Below are 19,424 nucleotides of genomic sequence, written 5' to 3'. Positions count from 1 at the left end.
ACTACTACAACCAGGAAACCTTTCTTGATTACACTAAGAAGTTCATGGGATCCACCTCATACTGAAATCATGTCATGTCTCTACCGACCATAGCTGGATTTGTGGGCAGCAATGGTGAGCCGTGACTCATTTGTGTTGAATATCCTGTGAGCAGCCTGCTCCCTCAAATTCACAGACAATTCAGAATCATTATTGGCTTTCTGATTTAATGAATGAACCAAGGAAGAAACAAGTGAAGAAATGAATTAACATATTTTTTTGAAAACAGTCTGACTGTGTAACCCAGGCTATCCTCAAATTTGCCATCTTCCTGCTTTAGTCCCCCAAATATTAGAATTATAGACATGCCCTGCCATACTTGGCTTAATTATTATTTTTTTTTTTTGAGGAGGAAGATTGGAAGAAAAAAAATTATGTTGCTCACATTTTCACAAAATCTTTTGAACTGCTAAAGTCTAATACAGTTGTATCTAACTAATATCCTAACAAGTTAATATCCTTCTTCTGAACTGGTGGCCAGCAAGAGATTATGACCCATTAGTCCAATTTCCCAGAGTTCCTGAGCTTGATGGTGAAAGGGGAATATCAGACATTTGGCTAAAACTCACTTTTGTTTCCACACTCCCCATGATGATTAATGTTAATTGCCAACTGGACAGACTCTAGAGTCACCTAGGGGGCAAAGAACCAAGCCTCCAGGCACATTCAGGAGGGATTGTCTAGGTCAAGGCCAGCCTCTGAAGATGGCTGGAAGGGATTCTCTTGATTGTGTTCACTGATGTAGGAAAACCCATTTTAACTGTGCACACCACTGTTGCCTGGGCAGGTGTATGAACTATACTTATGAACTGTACCTCCTCCAACGTCCACACTACTAACTGAGCTACACCTCCAATCCCATTACTGTGCACCAAAACTTCCTCTTTGGAGAATATAGGAAAGGTTTGGGAACATTCACCATCACCTGGCCACCAACCTGCACACCAGTCCCCACACCAACACCCACGCCAGTATCAACACCAACTTTTTGAAGTAAGAATAAAGTTCAAAATATTAAACTGACCTGCAATTAGAAGTATAATTTAGAGCTGGGTGGTGGTGGTGCATGCCTTTAAACCTAGCACTCAGGAGGCAGAACCAGGCAGATCTCTGTGAGTTCGAGGCCAGCCTGGTCTACAGAGTGAGTTCCAGGACAGGCACCAACACTACACAGAGAAACCCTGTCTCGAAAAAACAAAACAAAACAAACAAACAAACAAACAAAAAAGTATAATTTAGCTTAAATACGTATGTTTTAAAATGAGATGATGAATACATTTAAAAATTATATGCTAAAAATAAAGAAGATAATAGAACAGGCTGCTAGGAAAGGGAATAATTAATAATTGGGGAATAATAATTAATTGGGAAAGGGAAGGGAGGTACAGAGGAAGAGAGAGAGAAGACTGATGCACAATACTAAGGATGTTTGGGGGGGGAAACAGAGGGAAATCTATTATTCTATAAGTTTACATAAAAATGGAGTTACTCCACATGAAGAGTATAATCCCCCAGCAAGAGCCACAGACTAACAAAAACCCTATTGACTGACAAGGGATAGATAGATCCCTTTAAGTTGTTGATCAAGGGAGTCCAAGAGACACCCCAAACAATATAGGCTGTTGCCACCGCTTTAGGTTGTTAAAGAAAAGACTCTACTGTTGAAGATACTACCCGCTTCCACCACAGGACTTGGACAAATGAAGCTGGTGCTGTTCCAGAGGTTTCCTCCCTGAAGGATAACTCTCGTAGTATTAGAGGGTGCTATGCAAGCTGCCAAGAGAGAAATGTTATCAGCAATACCACATGGCTGGAGTTGCTGAAAAACACAGCAATGATCATCCCAGCAGGCTAGCCCCAAGAGTTCCATAATGACACTCACATCTTGGGGATAACTATCGGTTCTCTAATTGAGTTCACAGTCCATTCAATAGAATGGAATTCATGCCTGGAACTGTACCCTGATCCACAGATCCTAGGAGAGAACCTGCTACTGCCATGTTGCTAAATTAATATCATTTTCAGCTTCCTTATAAATACTTGTATTTGTGCCCATAGATGGGTCAACTCTCATCTTTCACCAAGGAAAGGTTTTTGCAGCAGACAGATGCTATTCCAGAGTTCCCCAGGGATCGAAAGGAAGAGAATAGGAGAAGGTGGAGTGCCTGCTTCCAAATGAGACATCTATAACACAACCCCTATACCTAAGGCTCAGGGAATATCAGTGGGAAAGCTGGAGGAAAGACTGCAGGAGCCAGAGGACTGGGCAAGCTGCTGTGAGACAGTGTCTTCTGGGAGAACACCCACAAACATTCAACAATATGGTTACCTGTGTGTATGTGCACATATATAAATATATACATCCTGTAGTCATATTTTTCTGTGTATCTTGATCTATATTTTTCTTCTGACAGATGTTCAAGTTCATGAATTCTCAATTATGCTAATATAATACTCATCTTGTTAGTCACATTTGCTATATGGAAGACTTCCCAGCCTGTTAAACAAATCAATTTACAGTCTATTTTCCTGTTTAGTTCCCTGTAGGTCTTTAGTCTGCTTTTTTCATAGACTTGCGTCCTGTATGAGGCGATCTCTGTTAGTGTCTGTCAGACACTAAGGTACAGGTATTCTGAGGTCTAAGGTGGTGTTTTCCTTTAAGGAGTATTTAATTGTGTTCTGTAAAGGCAGCCAAAGGAACAGAAAATCTTGAATCATAGGAATCCCCTTCCAGGAATTTCCAGAAAATTTTTTAATTAGACATCTATGAAGGTCAAATTTTTCACTTCAAATAAAGTTTTTCAGAAAAACCCTGACACTAAATTCTCAAGGGGAAAAATGGGCTGTTATAAACTTACAACAAAAATGTTGTGTCAAATAATCTTTGAAATATCAGAACATCAGTGGATTTGGGTGTTTCGATTATTTTTAATTCTTCTTGCATGTGTGTCTCAGATTTTTTTTATTTTTTAACTGAGAATCCCTTTATTTAAAAAAAAAACACATTTAAAGACTCAGTAACAATGCTAAGGAGGAAGCAGGGTGCCTTTCAGATGCGCATGTGCTAAGGAGTAAGTTTAGTCTAGCAGAATCCTGGATCAATTTTTCCCACAGATCTTTTCTTTTGATTCATTCGTCAACTCATTACCTGTCTGAAACTCCCAAGCCTGAGTTCTGAGTATGCGCTGCTCTGCTCAGCTGATTCCCTCGTAAGTCTTTGTGCCTGGTGTCACGCCACAGTGCACACGACAATGGGATTTCCACACGGGAGGGGCAGTGTTGATAAAGCGATTGGGAATGAATTGTATGGCTAGCAGTCTAAGCAGGACACGTAATCATGATAGAGAAACACCCAAGTTATCAAGCAGGTGACACTATTAAGGAGGGCAGAGTCATCCACGACTGGCCGGGAGGAAGCTATAGAGCCAAGGCTGCCAAGCTCTCTAGCTGCTGATGAGGTCACAGGGGAAAACCTCAAAGAGGAAGAAAGAATCTGTGTGAGAGCATGGAATTCAGATGTTCTTCAGAAGCCAGCCAGCAGCAGCTTTCCTCAGGAGGAAAAATCAAGGCAAAGGGTCGAGAACATAGCTCCAGAAATCAAGAAGACGGGATTGAGAGAAGAGTTTCAGATGTGTGACATCAAGGGTGGGGTGGAGACACCTGAGCAAACGGCGTAAAAAATGGACTTTACCAGCCAGGGCCCTGAGAGATTTCTTTTCCAAGTCAGAATTTCTAGAACCTCATTCCATGTTCAGACAAACATGTTTTCCAATTGCCAATAATGTCCTAGAATCTTTCTTTCTAGTAGAAATGATAGGACTCCAGGTAAAAATCTTAGCTTGTGTCACACCTTGAAGATAGAATACTTCATGACCACACCCTGGACGGACGTGGTTCCAAATGAATCACCCTCATGAAACATTTTGTTTCCAAAAGCTTTACCATTGTTTGCTCTTGGCTGTGTTATTTTTGGTTTCGATTTTTCCTGCCATTTTTTTTTTTAAATAATGAGCCCATATTCTTGTAAAAGCCATCTGTTCAAGGAAAAGTCATCGTATGATAACGATGTCAGAACTGTTCTAGAATGTTCCAGAGCCACGGTTCATTAATTTGTTCCAAGAACATCTGATGGCATGCATGATAAGCCTGCGTTGCCTTTTAGTGTACTGTACAATGTTTTTTTTTTCTTCTGATCATCAAAAAGGATGATGTGGTTTTTTCTTTAAGTTCAGTATTTCATAAGAACAAGCAAGGTTTCTACAGAGTAAGGCCCTATCTTTGAAGTTTAAAAAAAAAAAGCCAAAAATTAAAAAACACAAAAACAAAAAACCCATTGCATTAAGTGGACATAAACTTGGGTGTACTCTGCAAACTTTTACCAAATGGAGTCTCAATTTTGTATTGTGAGAAACATCTTTCACTATTTGAACCTTTGCTTTAGTTTTGAACATACTAGAAAAATCCCCAGTCGTGCAAAGCTGTTGCCAAATACAGTAGAAAAGGTGGATGCACCCCCCCCAAAAAAAATGACTTACTAGTCCCATGAAGAAGCTCTTCACTAGGTTTAACCCAGACAGACATCTAGGTAAGAAGACTAGGAGGGAGACCTGCGTGTGGATCTGTCCAGCCCATCAAGTGCTCTTGCTAGCTGCTACCCCAGAGGCTGGCTAAGCTGTGTCTCCCAGGTTGGCTTTCAGAATTGCTGTGACAAGACACTGACATTTTTTGAGGACCCATGGAAGCTTACATGAAAGTCAATAACAGATCACTATAGGTAGTTTGGATCACAGCTGTCATGATATTCTTTATTTTAAACTCAAACTCTGAAAACTTTTCTGAAGCAAAATGCTCTCTCCTGGTCACTGTCTTTGTGGTTCTTAGCATTCCAGTGGTGCCTTTTGTGGCTTGAACTCCAAATTCTCCTGCTGGGGTAACAGGTGGCCACCCACGCCACTTGATGGGGTTGGGGGCATTTCCAGGGCTGAGCCCTCTGTGTGTACTCAGTCACCATAATGTGTACTGGGAACCCCAAGAACATCATAGCAACAGCTGATGTCCTCCAGGGATAAATCTGATAAGAAATACAAATGTTTAGTTTCTTCTTAGGATGAACAGAGATGCTGTGTTGTTTTTATTGTTTACCGAGTTACAAATACATAAAATAGAAAATGAAACTGCCCGGAGTGGAAGCCACTTCTCTGCCTACGTATTGGTTATGGGGATTGGCCAAGCTCTATAAAGGAGCTCCTTCGGTAGCCAAGGGGGGGTCAGTGGACTAGACAGCCATGGCACACAGTAAAACATCTCCTACGGAAGGTTCCAGAAGGATCCCTGAAGAGTACCACATAAATGAAGATGTGGGCTTTGCTCTGCCACATCCACTGGTAAGAGATATCAGTGAAAACTCTGTTTTGTCCTCATTATTTATCTCCACAGGTGAACTTCTGAGTAAGCAACTCTGTCTCACCTTCTCCTGAACGAATGCGTAAAGAACTTTCGGACTTGGTGCTAGGGTACAAATAAGTGAGCCTCCTTGTGCTTCCACGTTTGTTCTCCCACATTCAGTCTTGTTTGTGCTCTTTGCCTCCCTGACGTGGCAATGTCACGAAAGAAGGAGAGCAGGGGAGGTCTTTTAGCTTTATAGAGCAACAGTGTTTGCAGACGGGAAGTGGGTTTGTAGCAAGCCCCTTTTCAAAGGCCGCAGTCAAATGACCCAAGTCGGGACTTCCCCCTCCTCTCCTGAACTACATCAAATGTACCGAGTCTGTGTTCCTCACTAATTTCATTGTATGAGATGACATATCAAGTCACCTTTGTTTACAATTAACAATGCTTGTCTTTTGCTAAGCATAATTCAAGGGAGGGTCTAAACTACCTTGACTGCATTTTGGTGCAAGTTTTAGCCTCGATGTGTAAAGTATGTGGGGGCGAAATACTCATCCTAAAACACCACATGTCTCAACCAGGTACGGTGGTGCACTACTATAATTCCAGCACCCGGGATGTAGAGGCAGGAGGATGGCCTCAAATTTGAGGCCAGACCGTCTTAAACAAAACAAACCCAAGAACCTACTAAACAAAAACTATGTCACTAAATTTAACTGTAAATAATGCCATGCATACCAGTTTATCATCAACATTTTCATTATGAGAACTTACGGAGAACAGGATGGAGGCAAGGTAGTCCTAAAGAGGTGACCTGCGCTCACCTCGTCCCCACTAAGAACCGGAGTAAACAGCCGCGTTTTGAGCTTGAGTGACACTGGGAGGGATCCAACCATGAGGAGCCTGGAGCCAGGAAGGCACGGATCTTGGGTCAGTGAGCTAGAGACTGGGATAAGATATGGAAAACCAAGGCGGTTCCCGGGGCGGGCGAGGCACTGGAAACCTGCAGAGTTAAGGGTGGCTGCAAGCTTGTACCAGTTTGCCGCGTCTGGGGCTTTCTGGGCTTTTGGAGCGTGGAGCGTGCACCCTGCGGGGCGCTCAGGAGGAGCATCCTGCGCAGCTCCCATCCAATCCACCGGCTTGCTGCCTGGAGGGCGGTACCACGGTGTAGCGCGCAGCGCCGGCTCACCCCGCCCGCGGGCACCATGCCTGGTACCCTTGCAAGGAACGCCCTGGAGCCTGCATCCTTGGGTACCCTGGCGTACCTAGTGTTGAGGTCCCGGTGTACCGGGTCACTGTGTGAGTATTGGTCACCTCGGGGTCTAGCGCAGTGGTTCTCAATCTTCCTAATGCTGCAACCCTTTAACAAACAGTTCCTCACGTTACGGTGATTCCCAACCACAAAATATTTTCGTTGCTACTTCTTAACTGTAATTTTGCTACTGTTATGGATCGTAATGTAAATGTCTGTTTTTTTTTTTTTTCCAATGGTCTTAGGCAACCCTTGAGAAAGGGTCTCGCGATCCGCAGGGGGACGTGACCCACGGATTGAGAAAGGCTGTTGTAGCGGGAAGCCGCCTAAGGGAGGGGCAGCAGGACTAAGCAGTGGGTGTGGTTCAGAGTTCCGGAGTCCTTTGGGGACATGGCTTGTATGTCTGTGGGATTCATTGGCGACGTGTGACTGTAAATCTGAGATTTAGGAGATATCTTTATTTGAATTTCACTTTCATTTGAGGGTGGGGGCGAAAATAAGCCGTGGTGGAGGAAGTAGACGCCAGGCATACAGCAGCCCCTCCCCATGGACGGCTTCATTCTCCATGCGTTCTCCTACCTGCAGCAGCCTAGGTACTAGCCCGATCATTCCAGCATTGGGGTGCTTGTGTTCGAGCAAGTGGGTACTTGGCTTGATCCCCCGCAAAGCACACGCACAGCGTGTCTCAGCGGGAGTCTGAGAGCCCCATCAACTGTTCCCTTTATGGCTGAGGTGACCATTCTGGATTAAAGAAAGAAAACAATCATATGTTGAGGCTGCTAAGTTGATGGTGAGAACAAATCTGTCGGAGATTGTGACGGGGAAAAAGACATCCATGAGTTAGGAAGATGGCTCAGTCGGCGCCATGCTTGCACAAGCACATGAATTCAACCCCCAGGAACCACATCAAAAACCGGTGAGGGGATGTGCGCTTGAAATCAGTGGGTCCCTAGCGCGCCTGCTGGTCAGCCAGCCTAACCTACTGGGTGGGCTCCAGGACAGATAGAGGGGCCCAGTCTCAAAAGTAAGGGGAACGACACACGTGAGGTTGTCTTCTCACCCACCCACACATAGACATACACACACACACACACACACACACACACACGCACGCACGCACGCACGCACTCACGCACACACGCATGTACTCACATGAAGGAACGTGTACTTGTGCTCACACACATCCACACACATGTGCATACACAGACTCTAACCTAGTTCGGCTTACCCAATCTCAAACTGCAAAAGTCAGAGCAACAGCCCCTGACTGCTACCTACTGAGAATGGAACAGGTCCTAAGTGTCCAGTAATATGTCAGACCCTGCAAGAGATATATTAGGAGCACAATGCAGCTTTGATTCTGAAATTTGGGAATATTTGTTGGAGCTACAAATAAGTTATACACAAAGTAAGTGACAGATAAATTTTTTAATGTGTGACGGAGAGAACACTTCTCGGGTCATTGCAGAATATGAGAAATATATATGTGGAACTAAGTGAGGTGCCTAATTTACTGGTGACTTTAATGCCATTTTTCTTCCATTCAAAGAATATACTTGAGAAGAAAGAAAGTATCAGAAATAAGTGACTTGGGGTAAAAGGTATAAGCCATGGGATTCATGGAGAGGAGACTGGTATAGGACGGAGTAATGAGGAAGTTTTGGATAGAATCTTGAGCTGGATTTGGAAAGGTGTGAGTGGAAGAGAGGAAGATTCATGGGCCTCTGCCCGTGCACCTGGCAGGGGTCAACACCTGGCTGGTGTCTCTTGGCACCAATGGAGCTAAAGGCAAGATAGACCATCCACGGAAAGCCCGTGCTGCTTTAAGTGACCTCCACGAGGAATTCCAACAAAATGGTTTTGTTTTCTTTTCAAGGAGGAACTGCCCCATACATTCAGCGCCTGGAACCGCATTGCCAGAAATCTTCCTGCACTGATCGAGAATGGGCGGCTTCGGGAAGAAGTTGAGAAGGTTTGAAAACCCGTGTAATCGCCTTTCTGTGTTCTTTCTTCATGGTTCAGTCTTGGTTTTAAAACCTACAACCTTCCCAGGGTTGATGTTAGCCAAATTTCTTCATCTGTTCTCAGCTGCCAACGCTCAACATTGATGAGCTGAAAGGGCACAGGTTGCAGCGCCTGGCACATTTGGCTCTGGGGTACATCACCATGGCGTATGTGTGGAACCGAGGGGACGGTGATATTCGAAAGGTTTGGAGGTTTTTCTTCTTTTTTCTTTCTTTCTTTCTTTCTTTCTTTCTTTCTTTCTTTCTTTCTTTCTTTCTTTCTTTCTTTCCTTTCTTCCTTTCTTCCTTTCTTCCTCTTTCTCTCTCTCTCTCTTTCTTTCTTTCTTTCTTTTTTGGTATTTCTCATGTTGGGCTTTGATTAACATGAAAATGAATTCCAGCTTATGTTAAATGTAAAATCTTTTGAGGACTTGGAACACAACTCAGTTGTAGAGATCGATCTTGCTGGCGTGTGGAAGGCCCTAGGTTTGAACCCTAGTATTTCAAGGAGTTAAATATTAGAACTGTATTATTATCATTACTATTTGTGATGCTGGGGAGTGGGTGCTTCCTAACCCTAGAATTGAGCCCAGGACCGTGTGCATGTTAGGCTCCACAGGGCTACATCTTAAAAGTTTTCGTGTAGAGGCCATCATGCTCTTGGTGTCATTAAAAACAACAACAAAAATCCCACAAAACATGTTTATTCGACTCAGTTGGGAAGTCAGAATTACGAAAGAAAGTTGAAGTGAAACACATTTTAATTGATCGCAGCCCTGTTGGACTTTTAAATTCTGGTGATAAAAATATACAGCAACTTATTCTAAGTAAGGGGTTTGTTTCAAAGTGAAAATAAATGAGCAAAATGTAAGGCAATATTCGGACTTTCTTTGCTTCTGCAAAGCGGGCTGTAGTAAGTGTTAGGATACTCTCTCTGCTTTTCCCAAGCCAGCTCAAATTATTTGACGAAAGGCTTCCCTGTTCCCCTCTGGTCCTGTGTCTGTAAACCTCTGATGAAGAAAATGTATTTCCTTTTGAAACATGTCTGGCTAGCTGCCACTGAAGTGTTCCAATGTCTACAGTGCACAGCATACATAGTGAGATTTGATGACCAGTGGTCCTGGTTTTACTCTCTTGGTTAAATCCACCCATGAGTATATCGAGCTAACCTGGAGCCATTATAACACTCATAATTTCTCAATACTGTGGCATCGGCTGACTGTCACTCCATCTGTGTGTTATGGGGCTGATTTTATACTGTTAGAGTGGCCTTTGGTCCCTTACCTTTTCCCTGTGTTATATATATATATATATATATATACACACCCCAGCTGTGACTCACTATGACAGTGATCACCTTAATCACTGCATGGGACCCTTTAGTTCTAAGTCACAAGATGTTAAGCCAGGCAGATGCAGAACACAGCGCTAGCTGTATCCTTAATAAAACCACTGGGAGAATTCCGCCTGGACACCAGGGAACTAAGAGTCTGCAAGGCGGATGCACTACTCACCCCCAGGGAAAGCTGGTTTTCTCTTCACCAATGAAATACCGCACAAAGCAACTTAAGGGAGAGAAGAAGTATTTATTTTAGTTCACAGCTTCGGAGGCTTCAGTCCATAGTCACTTGGCCTCATGTGGTGGGAGCATGAGAATGTTGGCCAGAGAGTGGAGACAGATTTCTGTGCCATAGACTTCCTGCTCTTTCCCTGGTACTCCACCTGGGCTGCTGCCTCATAGACCCTTCTACCCACAACCAGGGCACATCCTTGCTTCGCTAATCTTTGGAAACACCCTCTCAGAGATGTCCAGACTCCGCTGTACCAACCTATGTACCTCTCGTCGGAATCAAGTTGACAATCAAGATTATCAGTCACTTCTCTCCAGTTAGAAGGAATGCTAGAACACACAGCTTCTGGGCTGCTGCTGTTGTTTTGTGTATTGAGACAGTCTCACCATGAAGCGCTAGTCTGGAACTCACTCTGTGTCCTGGGCTGGCCTTGAACTCTCAATTCTCCTGCATCATCCTTCCAAGTAGCGGGATAGCATGCCTGCATCAATATGCCTGGCACCAGTGCCAGGTATAGTGAAGTTTACTGAAAACAAAATAAACATACAACACACACACACACACACACACACACACACACACACACACACACACACTGAGAGAGAGAGAGAGGGAGCCCTGTCCAGGCGTGTTTCCTGCTTCATGTGTTCTGGGACAGCAATCTGCCTGTGCTTCTCACGTGAGTCACATCCCTTGTCCTTAACAAAGCCAAGAAATCCAGAGACAACTGAGTTTTCCTTTTTTGCTGCCACTAGTAACATGGTGTCTATATCGTGGCATGGATGGGTGAAGGGCAGAGTGAAAACCACTCAGGGTTATTAGAAAAGAAAACCTTCAGGCTCCTTATCTTTTCTTCCTGTCTGCGGTCAAATTATGCCCACAACAACCTGCATCCCAAACAGGAACACCGAACAATCACCAGGGTTACGTTAGGAAATGTGAGAGAGGAAAATTACACATTGGCTTCCAAGTGCTGTCTGTGATCCAGGACAGGTTTTGACAATGAGATGAGAAGAAAAGGTAAGGCATATCAGTGGCTAACGATGAGCAGTGTGTTTGAATCAGGTGCTGCCCAGAAATATCGCTGTTCCCTACTGCAAACTCTCCGAGAAGCTGGGCCTGCCTCCGATCCTGTCTTACGCAGACTGCGTCCTGGCAAACTGGAAGAAAAAGGATCCCAGTGGGTATGTAACTGTGAGCAAGCAGAACAGGGCTTGGCATGCATGCTATTCGTTCAGGATATGTATTCCTTAGTTTGGGGCAGCACGCTTCTGTGGTTGGGTATGGTTTCTTAGACTGTTGTGTCTGCAATTACAAATGTATTATATGCGCATGAGAGAAGCATCTGGATACATATGGGAACAATCCAGAGGGCCTTCAAGTACAGTCTGACTATTGTGTACACGCCTCACACAGCCACCATCCACAGCTATAGAAGTATGCCTGTCGCCTCAGAACATTCCTTCATGTTTCTCCTTCTTCAGTTCCTTCCTCTGCATCAAGAAAATACATTCTAAATAGTGTTTATTGGTTTGGGATCTAACAAGATGGCAAAGGGACTTGGACAGCCTTGTCAGTCCAAGTTTAACCTCTGGGACCCAAGTAAAGGAAGTAAGGAATCGACTCCACAAACTGTTCCTCTGACCTCTACACGTGCACTCTAACACAGGTGCCCCCACATCATGCACACAGAGAAGAATGATAAATACGCTTTTGAATTGAGTTGGTTTTGCATTAAAAAGTTAGTTGATATTTGAGCTGTTTTGATTCATTTTGTTGGTTTTGTTTTCATTTGTTTTGGTTTTTTGACAGTGTCTTGCCACGTAACCCAAAGCAGCCTTAAGTTTGTTGTCCCCCTGCATCAGTCTCCTGAACTCTATGATCTCAAGTGTGTAACATGGCACCGGAGAGTTGTATTTCAGACCAATAAAACCGTTGTCTTAGCTAGGATTTCTATTGCTGTAGTAAAACTCCATGACTAAGAGCAACTCAGACAGGGAATATTTCATTTAATCTTCTAAGTCCATCATCCAGGGAAGCCAGAGCAGGGATTATTCAGGGGAGGAATCTTGAGGCAGAAACTGGCACAGAAGCCACAGAGGAACACTTCTTCCATCTTGCTTTCTGTGGCTTGTTCAGCCAGCTTTCCTTACAGCACCAGGACCACCAGCCTAGAGGCGACACCACCCACACTGAGCTGGGCCCTACCCCATCAGTCACCCATCAAGAAAAGCTTGCCCACAGGCCAGTCTGGTGGTGGCATCTTCTCAAGTAGTGTTCCGTCTTCTGAAACCACTAGTGAGCACAGACATCAAATATGGACTTCCTAATGTGTGGTTTCCTTTCATTAACCTATTTTTGAGATTTCACAAATTTAATTTCTTTTTCCTTCTTTTTTTCTATCTTCATTTTTTCTCTCTTTCTCTCTCTCTTTCTCTCTCTCTCTTTCTTTCTTCCTCCCTCCCTCCCTCCCTCCCTCCCTCCCTCCCTTCCTTCCTTTCTTTTTGAGACAGGATTTCTCTGTATAGCTTTGGAGCCTGTCCTGGATCTCACTCTGTAGACCAGACTGGCCTCGAACTCACAGAGATCCACCCGGCTCTGCCTCCTAAGTGCTAGGGATTAAAGGCGTGCGTTGCCACCACCTGGCCAAACTTAATTTCTAGGATAGACAGTTATGTTCAAGAGTAAACACATCCTCAGTGGAAGAAGCAGTGACCGGTGCGCTTTCAGGCCAGCCTGCTCAGGAGTCAGCTAGTGATGGGACCTACAGGAAGAAACAGGGCTAGCAGCTCCTGTGGCGATAAGCTTATATGTGTGAGATGGAGTCGGCACATGGGAATGCCTCAAAATGGAAGGATTTGTTCTAGGACGTACCTTCATAGCAACCAATAATTCTGAGTGTGCCCTCTTTGATGTCTTAATGTTTATGCCAGGGGTTCTCAACCTGTGGGTTGTGACCCCCCTTTGGGGTCACATATCAGATATCCTGCCATATCAGATGTTTACATTATGATTCACAATGGTAGCAAAATTACAGTTATGACGTAGGAATGAAAGTTATTTTGTGGTTGGGGGGCGGTCACCACAACATAAGGAACTGTATGAAAGGGTCTCAGCATTAAGAAGTTTGAGAACCATTGGTAAACAATCTTGAGAAATATAAAAACCATGTGTTTCCGTCATTAAACCTGAGGGTCAACACTAATGGATCATAGTGTATGAACTAATACTCAAATTCACCTGGTTTAATAACTCTTTTCTTTTCCTCTTCCAATTGGCACATTGTTTCATGGCTGCTCTCCTAAGGCCCATGACATATGAGTAAGTATTTGGGTTTTGTTTTATTCTAAGAATTATCTGCTATCTAAAGTGAATGAAGGTTTATGGGAATATTCCAAATGATTGGATTTAAGAAGAAAGTAATTACAATAATTATTAAAAAGGCAAATAATCCAGCCTTTAATTGTATCTATTGATACGACTGTGTCTATTTGGTATTGTGGCTACAGATTCTTGCAAAGTTGCTATTTGCATCTATGTATATGAAATTAATATGAACAGATACAAAAAGTACATGCCTCTCTGTGTATGTGACCCCATAACCTTTGTGACTAGAAGTGGTTAATAATAACACTGAATAGTCTATGTCTGCTCTTTTTAACCCAATCATTATCATTTTTGATCTATGCACTAAACTTTATTAAAAGTTGGGGAACTAAAACATACGACACAGTGTAATCTCACCTAGATGAAGTTAGGCTAAATAGATAGAAATAAATTTATAAAGAACAAAATGCTACTTCGTGCACTACTCAAACAGAAGATTGAAAGGGGGGTCCAGAAGATGGGGGAGGCCTAGGGTTTATAGCCGAAGACATAGTGAGTGTGAAGGTCTTGGAGGCACAAACATTTTGGTGCATTATCAGAACAGGATGCCTCTAGCTTGCACCACCATAAATAATGACAAACACAAAGAATACTGTGGGAAAAGGGGGGGGAGTGGAGAATGGTTCCATAGGCCTTTATTGGTGATGGCTAAGAGTTTCAACAGTATCTTGAAATTAAGAGCTTTTTAAAACAGGGTCTCACAGCAGACAAGCAGTGGTATGTATGGCCAAGCTTTAGAACCCAGGAATCTAAATATTTCAAAACTATGCCAAAACTTCAGTAGAAAAGAAAAATGGAATCTAGCCCGTCTTGTATGTGTGTGATGGGGTGAACTAGGGGGAAGGGTGGGCAGGGTTTGCTGGGAATAGAACTCAGGACTTTGAGCATATATTTATGACAATATGCATGCCTGTACAATTTATGAAAACAGATCTGTTGTGGGGTTTCTAGGTCCATAGTCTGGAATTAAATTCCAGGTGTGAGCATGGCCTTAATTACATATGATCTTTAGACAATGCACCCAATAAACCTGACTTTCAGTATTCTCAAATATGTAGTAGAGAGAGTAGGTCATAGCCTACCACCCTGGCACAATTATTTTTGAAATAAAAAAAAAGTATAAATAAAGATGCTGGAAAAGTGTGTTGCTCTACAAATAAGCTGTTAATTTTCCTGAATTGTTTGCCAACTGCTACCGCTTTTCTCAGGAACATGGACATTCTGTTCTCGTTTCCTGGTGGGGACTGCGGTAAAGGCTTCTTCCTTGTCTCTCTATTGGTGGAAATCGCAGCTTCTCCTGCAATCCAAGTACGTCTGCTCTTCATTAGCTGTTTCCTTCCCATTCACATAAGCAGGGCAACCCCGTAGCCACTAAATTACAATAGCATGGTTGACTTTACCCTGCTCATAAAATTGGAGGAAATACATCCTTTACTAAAATAGAAATATTTTTCTTTTCTTATTTTATTCATTTTTATTTCATGTGCACTGGTGTTTGGCCTGCATGTGTGTCTGTGTGAGGGTGTCAGATCCCCTGGAACTGAAGTTACAGATGGTTGTGGGCTGTCATGTGGGTGCTGGGAATTGAACCTGGGTCCTCTGGAAAAGCAACCAGTGATCTTAACCGCTGAGCCATCTCTCCAGCCCCCAATATTTTTCTTTTGTACATCTCTCTGAAATATAAAATCCAGGGGCCATGCATTTAGAATCAAATTTGAAATCTCAGCAAGAAATCAAAACCTTCAAAGGGATTTGTCATTAATATAGAGTGATGTAAATCCATTTTTTTTTCCTGACTGGAAAGAGAAATTCAGAGGGCTGGATGGATAAAGTGCTCCTCCTGAATCCGTATGAAAAAGCTGGGCATGTTGGGGTGCACTTGTCAGGCCCAGGTGGAGATGGGCAGATCTCCAGGGCTCTCTGGCCAGCCAGCCAGCAAGCCTAATTAGTGAGCCCCAGGCCAAGGAGAGGCCCTGTCTCATAAACAATGGAGCAGCCCTTAGTGATTCTGGATGTTAATCTCATGTGCCTCCACAAGAGCACAAACAAGCACATGTGTGCATGCCCACGGGCATATACAACTTCATGTACATTCATGTGCACACAGGAACTAGAAGTGGAAGCATGAACTTGATCTGCGGAGTAAGATACGATTTATCCTGTGCCTATGTTTGCTGCTAGATCTCCTACACCTCTCACGTTTAAACTTTACTTCGAAGGCAGTCCCCATTGTACGCAGTGCGGTGCAGCACCAAGACCAGGAAGCACTGGGAAAGGCATTGGGCGACATAGCCGCCAGCCTGGAGGCCGCGAAGGAATATTTTAAGAGGATGCGTGGTAAGTGTTGTTGGCGGTACGTATTCTGGGCTCACCGCCATCTGTGTCTGGTGTCCGAAGCAAAGAGGTGCTTAAAAAAGGAAGCGCAAGGTACCCGTTACTGAGTGTCTGTCCCTCTCCGTGCAGCATCACGCTTTTGTGTGGTAGATTCGATATTTCCTCCTTCGGGAAAGGAAATCTAAAGTCAAAGAGATAAAGCCTATGCCCCTGGTAGTAAACAAGGAACCCAGAGTTCCAAGCGGGGTCTTTTTAACCACAAGAAACTTCCTTGACTGACACTAAAATCCACGAAGAAGCCTGTTGAATGCAAAGGCAACTTAAGTGTTCAAAAACCTAGACTCTGGTCTGAATTAACTCTGCTTCTTCACAAATTCACTATGGGGTAACAGAGAAAAGAATTGTTCCAAAATCGAAGTAGAAAAAGTACAGACTCTACAAAACCCAGGAAGCGTAAAAGAGTACTTTGGGAAGGAAATCTGCCTTCCTGGCTCCGTTTAACAAGTGGAATTTTGTTTGTGAGTTTGAAGCTGCTGCTGATTGCCTATTGAGGGAGAAACCCCTTCTAATCAAATGTTAGTAAGCTTTAGGAAGACCCATGAACGGATCCCATGGGGCTACCTCATGCCTGCGTGCATGCTTGCGTGTGTGGTGTGTGTGTGTGTGTGTGTGTGTGTGTGTGTGTGTATGCACTGCTGGTGATGGTGCCCAGAGCTCACAGATGCTAAGAAAGCACACTACCACTGAGTTACCTGCCCAGTCCTGGTTGGTTTTGCAAGCATTGTGTCCACTGTGTCAGGAAACATATAGAGAGGTTCTGGGCAATGCTGACAGTATCATGTCGACGATGGTGTCTTGTAGGTGAGGATAGTTAGTCCCTTAGCAGGCCCAATATGGAGTACAGGGGAGGTGATGAGTAGACTTCTCCAGGAGAGGACAGAGGAGAGAGATGCTTGACCACGGAGACTCTGTAGGTCTGCCTGATGTCTTTATTGTCGTCTGAGTTGAAATCCAGAGAGTCATTCACAGTCTGTTGAATTCGTTGTCTACCTCTGATGCTGCTTAGTATATACTTCCATCTTTTCACAGACTTTGTGGATCCAGACCAGTTTTTCAATGTTCTGCGCATATATTTGTCTGGGTATGTAGTCTGAGGCTTGAGTTAACTTTCTCAATTCATGTAAAGAACAGACTAGATCTCAGTTGCTGATCTCTACTATTCTCTGGCTTGAAATAATAATTCTTATGCTCACATCCACATCCATGATGCCTAGAAAGCACAGGCTGTGTTCTCTGGTGACCATTGGCCAGGGAATCCCTGGAAGAGGGGTGGGAAAATGATTCAGAGAGAATGATCTGAGATATGGTGAAGCAAGATCCACTTAGGAAGCTGTCTCCGAACTATGTGATTTATTATTTTCATGCATGAAAATGAGTGACAGAGGGTGTGTGGAAGAGTTACCTCTAGCATAAGATTTTTCTATCTGACAATTAATTCAAATTGTATTTCCTCTCTTTTTGGCCTAGTTGGAAAGGCAACCCCAAGCTGGCAGAGGGTCTGCTGTATGAGGGGGTCTGGGATACCCCAAAAAAGTTTTCAGGGGGCAGTGCAGGCCAGAGCAGCATCTTTCAGTGCCTCGACGTCCTTCTGGGAATAGAGCACAGCAGTGGTGAAGGTAGGCAGACATGACAACGTGTATTTTCTTTTCTGCTACCAGGACTGTATCTCAAGTCAGGGTAAGGGTCCTCCCAACAGCCTCTCTCCTGAATGAATCTGGTGCATTAGGGACTCTCACCCCATTTCACAGATGAGCGAAAGCTCACATCCAGGTTCATCATTCTCTGCACTGAGTATTGACACACAGCCATAGCCGGTGTCGTATGCACTGAAAATGAGACACATCTGTGAGCAGAAGCTGGGAGACAGGGACCTCAGTGACAGCAAAGGGCTGGCACTGCCCTGGTGTGCATCATCCTGCAGCTGGCAGCCCAGAGCGAGGCTTGCACCCGAGGACTGCATTTATGAAATGCTTTCTAGGGGCTTCAAGGGAAGAGAGAAAGACTCTCCCACTTTTGTGTTTTCTTAAGCTTAGCAAACACAGAAGTTTGCGCTGGGTGAAACTTACTTAAGATACATGTTTAAAAAGATCGCTTAAACCCTTCAGTTGGGCGTCATGATTGGCCAAGGGCAGATGATACATTCCCTTTCTAGACCAACAATCTCTCAGAAGGATCCAATATGACAGAAAAGCAAGCAAGCAAGAGCCAGGTGTGACGCTGCACATCCATAGTCCCAGCACTCAGGATGCTGAAGCGAAGTGTTGCAAAGTCAAAGCCATCCTCAGCTACGTGCATAGTGAGATCCTGTCCAGTAGAGCCAAATAAAGCAAGGAGAAAGGAAGTCATGGAGAAGGAGAGTAGAGAAGGGGAGCAAAAGAGGAAGAAAGGCAAAGCAAACAGAGGCAAAATATCTTATTAGGAACGTGTTACTTATTCTGTCTTCAGGACTAACGGGAATCTTCAGTCATAGCTATTGCTAGCAGCAAGTAGCAAGGCGTTCTGGGTGGGTGGCCTTCCTTCGAATTCTCCGAATTCTCCGCAGTGTCTGTAGATAGTGATCAGGCAGCCTGACTGGCTCTGCCCTCCTTTCTCTCTTCTCTCCCCACCCGCTTACCTGTCTTCATCTTGCTGTAGGCTCTCCTGCAGAATTCCTCCAGGAAATGAGAGAGTACATGCCTCCAGCCCACCGCAACTTCCTGTGCTCCTTAGAGTCCGGTCCCTCAGTCCGTGAGTTTGTCATTTCAAGAGGCAATGAAGACCTGCAGAAAGCATATAATAAGTGTGTGAACGGCCTGGTCTCTCTGAGAAAATTCCACCTTAACATAGTAAGGACATACATTCTGGATCCCGCAAAGAAGCAGCGCGGGGCTACTTCCAAGTCCGAAGAATCCTCAAACGAGGAAAACAGAGGGACCGGGGGTACTGACGTCATGAATTTCTTGCAGAGTGTAAAGGATGCAACTGAGAGAGCCCTTCTGAGTAGTGCTTAGTGTAGCAAGATTGCATTTGATCAGTGCACAGAGATCTGCATAAATCCTGTCATAGCTCATTAAATTAGACCCACTGAGTAAGAGTAGGGAATGATTTACCAAGAAGGCACTATATAGATTTCAAAATCATCTATGCATCCCCTGTAGGAGAATAACAAAAGTGAACTAATTAATAATATTTAAAAATGATATAAGAAATACTGTAAGTTATATTGATGATTGGAATGTGACAATGAAACCACTAAATAAAAAAATATTGTGAAGTGGAATAAATCTTGTGTCCTTTGTAGCTGTACTTAAAGATCCCTCCAAATGACTCTTACTTACCAGGGCTGAGTCCTAAGCTTGCAAGATGCTACTACTGCATTTTTCCATTGTTACCTTTTCATTGGTCTGTATTCTC

General features: G+C 43.9%; 1 protein-coding gene across 2 annotated transcripts; it reads left to right on the top strand.

The window, feature by feature from the left end:
• Positions 1-5,241: 5,241 nt before the first annotated feature.
• Ido1 (indoleamine 2,3-dioxygenase 1) lies at positions 5,242-19,283 on the top strand. 2 transcript variants are annotated; one of them, XM_028887820.2, is made up of 10 exons: positions 5,242-5,423; positions 8,553-8,648; positions 8,765-8,884; positions 11,316-11,434; positions 13,557-13,571; positions 14,846-14,945; positions 15,857-15,974; positions 17,061-17,112; positions 17,499-17,647; positions 18,666-19,283. In XM_028887820.2, the coding sequence occupies exons 1-10, from the start codon at positions 5,325-5,327 to the stop codon at positions 19,019-19,021; spliced, it is 1,224 nt and encodes a 407-aa protein (XP_028743653.1). In that variant the 5' UTR covers positions 5,242-5,324; the 3' UTR covers positions 19,022-19,283. The 2 variants fall into 2 exon arrangements, with proteins under 2 accessions (XP_028743653.1, XP_028743654.1); XM_028887821.2 differs by lacking the exon at positions 5,242-5,423 and adding an exon at positions 6,586-6,723.
• Positions 19,284-19,424: the final 141 nt, after the last annotated feature.

This window comes from Peromyscus leucopus, chromosome 17 (assembly GCF_004664715.2).
Source record: "Peromyscus leucopus breed LL Stock chromosome 17, UCI_PerLeu_2.1, whole genome shotgun sequence".
NCBI lineage: Eukaryota > Metazoa > Chordata > Mammalia > Rodentia > Cricetidae > Peromyscus > Peromyscus leucopus.
This window is presented reverse-complemented; position numbering and strand designations above follow the sequence as displayed.